Source organism: Erythranthe guttata, chromosome 4 (genome assembly GCF_056151865.1).
Source record: "Erythranthe guttata isolate IM_541 chromosome 4, IM_541, whole genome shotgun sequence".
Taxonomy (NCBI): Eukaryota; Viridiplantae; Streptophyta; class Magnoliopsida; order Lamiales; family Phrymaceae; genus Erythranthe; species Erythranthe guttata.
In genome coordinates this window covers 5894168-5900702 of record NC_142536.1, presented here as the reverse complement: position 1 = coordinate 5900702, position 6535 = coordinate 5894168, and the positions used below count along the sequence as shown (strand labels likewise).

At 31.4% G+C, this 6535-nt stretch overlaps 1 protein-coding gene and 1 long non-coding RNA gene across 2 annotated transcripts; both read left to right on the top strand.

The window, feature by feature from the left end:
- The first annotated feature begins 1980 nt into the window (after positions 1-1980).
- LOC105972221 (E3 ubiquitin-protein ligase RSL1) lies at positions 1981-3323 on the top strand. Its single transcript, XM_088817639.1, has 2 exons — positions 1981-2887; positions 3019-3323. Exons 1-2 carry the CDS (start codon positions 2091-2093, stop codon positions 3089-3091), a joined length of 870 nt encoding a protein of 289 aa, XP_088673765.1. The 5' UTR covers positions 1981-2090; the 3' UTR covers positions 3092-3323.
- A 1175-nt stretch (positions 3324-4498) lies between these two features.
- On the top strand, positions 4499-5808 carry LOC148770993 (uncharacterized). The gene is made up of 2 exons (XR_016031008.1): positions 4499-4809; positions 5570-5808. It is a non-coding gene; the product is annotated as an uncharacterized LOC148770993 (long non-coding RNA).
- The last annotated feature ends 727 nt before the right edge of the window (positions 5809-6535 follow it).

The window sequence follows — 6535 nt, the reverse complement described above, 5'->3', positions numbered from 1 at the left end:
AAAAATCCTAAGAAAAACCTTGGCTTGGCTGCTGCTCAGTTGGACTCAAAGCACACAGAAGAGGAACTAAGTGCCAATTTTCGAATTTAATTTTATTAACAAAAGAAGGGTTCCTGGAAACACCCTAAGAAACCCTAAGAACGGTTATTCCCGCGCATTTGAAGGTTATTACTTTATATATCTTATTTAATATCTAATAATATTTTTTGATTCAATTTTCGAATTCAATTAGAAAATTATGATTACTTTGTGAAAACATTTTTAATGATATATAGTAAATACAAACCTATTAATAATTCAATAAAATATAAAGCATAATGATTAATGAATATTATTGTTACTCTGGAGTATAGTATAGTATAATTTGAAGCCTACCATACAATTTTGAAATGTACTCTTGAATACATAAATAAGATAATTATTTTACTTTGACAATATTATTTCTTCATACTTTTGAAGTATTATTATTCTTATAATGACCTATCTTAATAGGTTTACCATTAGGCCTAATTAGAATTAAAGAAAATATAATGTAAATTGAATTGAAATGTACACTTGAATGCGGAAATATGATAATTATTTTACTTTTGACAATATTATTTTATTCATACTTTTGAAATATTATTCTTATTTTGAATTAAGTATATTATTAAATACGCCTACTTACTTGAACATGACAAATACAATTTTAGGCTATAGTTACGATTTTATTTTGTACACAACTTTCAATATATTTATTTTGCATAAATTCAATATGTATCTTAATGGAACATTAGGCCTAAATAGAATTAAAGAAAATATAATGCTAAATGAATTGAAATATAATATATACTTGAATACAATAATATGATAATTATTTATGTTTCTTCATAGTTTTGAAATATTCTTATTTTGAATAAGTATATTATTAAATATCGATTGGGAATATATATATATATATATGTCCCGTGCATCGCAAGGGCACGGGTGAGATTTCTAATTTGCACAATAAAAAGAGTATTTTGATAAACAAACTAGAAGTCCATGTCTGGAAGTAATCTAGTTGACGCGTAATTAATCTAATAAATAAGTTCTGGAATAATAAATTAGAATATTTGGAACAACCTATGAATAAATTAATATTGTCCTGTCGGATTTGAAGTCTAGAAGCAACGAATATGAGATCACATAGACACGCTTCAAATTCTGTTTTAAGTGAGATTTGGCAGTTGACAGTAGAAAGAACCATGACTTTGGCATTCATATCGCCAGTTGTGTTGTGTTCTCTGAATTATTATAATGCAAGTGTTCCAAGAAGGTTGAACCTTAGCCGTGTTTCTTTCCAATTTTTATCCGATAAAAAAAAATGATGAATTACGGTAATCCCTGAGTTATAATAAAATTACGAAAATTTTCCTTATGTTTGGGTAATTACAGTTATTCCATCGACTATGTATTATTTTACGAAGATATTTTTCTAGAGGTAAATTTAGGGATGTTAAATTGGTAAAATCGAACCGAATTTTAGCTATGCCAACATTTCATACCGTTTACCGAACTGAATATACGATTTGGTTCGGTAAATAACTGAATTACATAAATTTTACGTAAACATATTTAAAAGGAGGGGATGTCTCATGTAGTTACCCAACCAAGAAGATTTTTTTTCGTAATTCGGCCATACCTCAGGGGTGGCCGTAATTTGTCGGGAATACGATGCTACACCCGGTGATTTTCACCGGGTGGTTTTTTTCTTGACATGTGTCCTTTTTTTATTTATTTTATAATTATATTTATAAAATCCATTGGGCCATAACTGAACCCGTAGTGGGAATCTTATTAATTAGGGTGTCTGGTTATATTCACCGGATGTAGCATAGAATTTCCCTAATTTGCCCATAAGAAAATGTCAACCATTACAAGACAACGCGCAGCTAAATGAAACTTCCGATAATTCCGCGATGTGTTGTATTATTAATTAAGAATTCATTTTCAAATTAATTTTCCAAGAAAGTCAGATTATAAATATCACAAGTACACTTTCTGAGTTATCAATACAACAAAAAACAATATACAACAACAACAGATCACAAAACTACTTACGAAAATTAATGGAAATCTTGTCATCAATATTCGACTACGAATACGATTACCGTTACTATAATTCGATATACGCGGAAGAGCGTCAGCTGGAAGAAGCTCTCGCCGCCTCTCTACACATATCATCTCCACCAACAAACCACCACCATGCCACGTCATCATCAAGTAACCACCACCATGCCACGTCATCATCAAGGAACAACCAAGCCACGTCATCATCATCTTCGAGAACTACTTCATGCGAAATTTGCACGGAAGACAGACGAAAATCGGACATGCACAAAACCGAAGGCTGCAACCATTCATTCTGCTACGACTGCATATCGAAGCACATCCAATACAAGCTCCAACACAACATAGTACCCGTCACGTGTCCCTATCCAGACTGTCCGAACATCATCCAACCAAATAATAACAATAATAATAATGGGTCGTCTTTAATTAGGTCTAAAATCCCACAAGAAGTTTTCGACCGGTGGGAGAAGGCGACAATCGAGTCCATCATTCTTGCTTCTTCGGATGAAATAATCCACTGCCCTTACGAGAAATGCTCGGAGATTCTCGTTATCGAGAATGGCGTTAACGTAATTACTGAAACCGAGTGCCCTAGGTGTCACAAATTGTTCTGTGCAAAGTGTAGGGTTTCTTGGCATTACGGATTCAGCTGTCGAGATTTTCAGAGATTGAATCGAAACGATAAAGACAAGAGGAAGTTAAGATTGTTGGCGAAAGAGAACAAGTGGAAGAAATGCCCTAATTGTAGGGTTTTCGTCGACAAGACTGAAGGATGTGTACACATTACTTGCAGGTAATTTGTAAATTTAATTTATTTTATTTTGAAAGTTGGATTAACTATGGGATTATGCCTAATATTATTTCAATTAGTTATATTAGGGTTCAAGTACTTATTGTTAATTTTGGTTTTAACATTTGTTGCAGGTGTAAATTTGAGTTCTGCTATGTATGTGGAAAAAGATGGAATGAGAGCCATTGGAACACTTGTAAGGAATAATAATTATCTTATAAAAGTAAGAAACGATGGGGCAATCTAAGAAACTCTAATAGCATATTTGTAATTTTTTAATATTAATTTAGTAGTATTTTTTCATCTCCTATTTTTCAGTTTTTTTTTTCTCTAATGACTATTCATAGCAAATTAAATTTGTAAATCCGCTAGCAAAATTCTAATACCTGCATCGCACGGGGAGAATTGCTAGTTATATATTAATTTTATTTCGTGCAAATATTAGATTTTTCAATTGCTCTTATTTTTCGTAATTAAATCTCTGTAACGAGAGCCAACAGTTGTGTATGTGAGAGAAAGAAAGAAAGAATTCCAAGTTTATTTATACTAATTTGTGTATATGCATGAGTTTAATCTAAATTTCAAGTCATTCCCTAATTATTTCTTTGGGTCAATGAGGCATAATCCCTCATTTGAAAAAAAATATTAGGACTAAACATCCTATATTATATTTAATAGGTGTACCCTTATCATTTTTTCACAATCCAAAAAAACCTCCATGTTTTCTATTTGAACCAGTGTATCATGCTCGACTCAAATCCGATCCCTCACGATTTTTCACAAATCTTGCGAAAATCTTCCCCATTTTTGTCTCTAATACAACTACACGCATCAATCCATTTTGTTTTTCCAAACAAACCCTGCTCTGTTGTATTTTTCACAAAATCACATCAAAACGACGGGTAAAAAGATCAATGAAGAAAACCGGGCAAAAAACGGTGAAGAAGGCAACACAAACCACAAACCAACCCAAATTGTCCCAATCTGCTACGGTCTCGTTTGGTTGTTTAGATAAGATTAGCCAAGATAAAATTAAATAATCTAATGAAACTCAATTGTACTATTGGACTTTGAAAGACGATCCAATAAAAAACATGCCTAAAAGGCAACATAAGGCATGATATCATAATATTTGCGGGTCGACCCGACAAGTTATTGAGGATACCAAACAATAAACAAAGTTTCATTATTTAGTTAATCACGGCTAATATTCCCAGCCAAACAAGGCCAAAATTATTTAAAAAACAAAAAGTTGCATATAATATGTAAAGACACATTTTCCTTATTGGGCCAAACATTTAAATCTAACTTCCATTAGCTACGTAAATAAACAATTTAAATATTCTGCCACCTTCAAGGTGGACTAATTATCTCCACTAGACCACTTCATAACAAAATACATAATAATTATTAGGAAATGAGTGATAATCCCTAGTTTTAAAAATATATATGAGGAGGTCCAATAAATTTTTTCTCTCTAGTTAAAAACCCAAATTTTGATCTTAATTAGGGAGACCCTCTGGACAACTTGAAGTATCTATTTTAACCTTTTAGTTTTAATTCAATACACAAAACCCTAGCACACCCTTCTTTTTTCCACTCACAGCCGTTCTCCCTACCTCTCTCTTTCTCTAGAACCCACGTAACAACTTTCTCCTCTTTTCATCTCTCTCTAACTTTCTCCTATCTCTTCATTTCTCTCTATCTTTCTCTCTCTAATTTTCCCCTCTCTCTTCATCTCTCTCTAACTTTCTCTCTCTAACACTCTCTCTTTATCGACAAATCCTTTGCGGCCAGATCTCCTTCTCCCACTGCCTTCCGCCGCTTGCCACTGTTCCCCACCGTTGCTCCGACACTGCCGCGCGCCGCTGTTCCGCAACCGCCTTGCGCCGGCCGTCGTTGCTCCTCCCACCGTTTTGAACTATGTATTAAAACATCTACTTCCATTTGAAATGATTTCTACGTTATTGTTTTAGTTTCGTATTTTTTTTTGGTTGGGGGAAGGTTCAAACCAGATCTACTATTTCTTATAAAAAAAAAAAACCAGATCTACTATGTTTTTGAAGATTTGTGAACAATTAATACTAATTTTTTTTTATTAATTTGATTTTTTATTTTGTTTGATTCTTACCTTTTCACTTTTATTATAAATCATATGTAACTTATTTTTTGTATTTATTTGAAGATGATTCGAAATGCCTCAACTGTGAGATCTGTGAAAATTTAATATTAAAATCTTTTTTTTGAATTAATTTGACTTTTTATTTTGTTTGATTCTTATCTTTTTCATTTTTATTATAAATCATATGTAATTTATTTTTTGTTTTTATTTGAAGATGATTCAAAATGCCTCAAGTGTGAGAGCTTTGTTTGTCTGTAGTAGAAATTTAACCAGTAGTGGTTATTTACATGGGTGTTTTGAGTCAGGTGAATATACAGTTATATTTAGTCATATACAATCATATATAGTCAGTCATATGTAGTCATGTATAGTCATGACTACATGTATAGTCATGACTACATATAACTATACATGACTATAATACTTGTAGTACACTATAGTCATTTTAGTCGATTTTAGTACAGTAAATTTATCAAAAAAAAAAATCATGGTTTTTTGTATTTTTCATGTAATCTAACTCGCATGTTCCATTTTGCTCTTTAACTCGTATTTTTTTGTCGCAGGTTTTGCTTTTATTATTATTTTATGACACGCAGAGAATAAGGTGCGGTGAAGTGCCTTGTAAAGTTGGATCCATGCTACAGTAGTCTAGATTTTATGTCACTATATATAACTATAGAAAATTGTAGATAACTATAGTCACATGTAGTAACATATAGTTATATGGATGCTATAGGTTTTTTAATGTACATTAATGCTTGTTCATGTTTGAAAAACATGTGCATGTAATTGTGTTTTTTCATTTTTTGTTTGTTAGTTGATTTATAATATCAAGATCCAAATTGTGAATTTTGTTGGTGTAGATGAATTTTGGGGTGAAAAAAACAGTACATGACTATATATAACTATACATGACTATTGACACTATAGTCATGTGTAGTATACTTTCAGTACAGTAATTTTTCCAAATTTTGAATTAATAAAAAAAAAATTAAAAAATTAAAAATTAAAATATAAAAAATATAAAATTAAACAAATTAAAAAAAATCAAAATATGAAAAAACAATTTATAAAAAAATACAATAATAAAAAAAATAGTACAATGTATATACATGAATAAAAAAAATATTAAATTAAAAATCATGATATATGCAGTACAAAAATACTAAATGCAGGTCCAAAATGATAAATGCAGTTGGTGAAAATGCTGAATGCAGTTGGGCGAAAATTGCACATAAGGGCACAGTTCTACTTTTGTCTCTCCAGAGGGTTATCTCAAAGGAAGATTTTAGGGGTGGACATATCCCAATATATTTTCCATTAGAGGGGTGTATATCAAATGGACCCTAATTATTAAATCTAAAGAGCACTTAAGCAGTAATTAGACGAGATTAAATGAAATTATAGTTGGGCAATATAATAGAGCCCTTTTTTGACTTATATAGTAATTTTTGGCCCATTGGAATGGTCCAACAGTGAATCAGTAATTTTTACTGTAAAGTTTCCGGACTTGGAAAGAGACCGTACAA

Coding starts and splice junctions, on each gene's coding strand:
- LOC105972221 (XM_088817639.1), top strand. CDS start 2,091: ATGGAAATCTTGTCATCAATATTCGACTACGAATACGATTACCGTTAC. Junction 2,888..3,018: donor TGTGTACACATTACTTGCAG/GTAATTTGTAAA, acceptor CATTTGTTGCAG/GTGTAAATTTGAGTTCTGCT.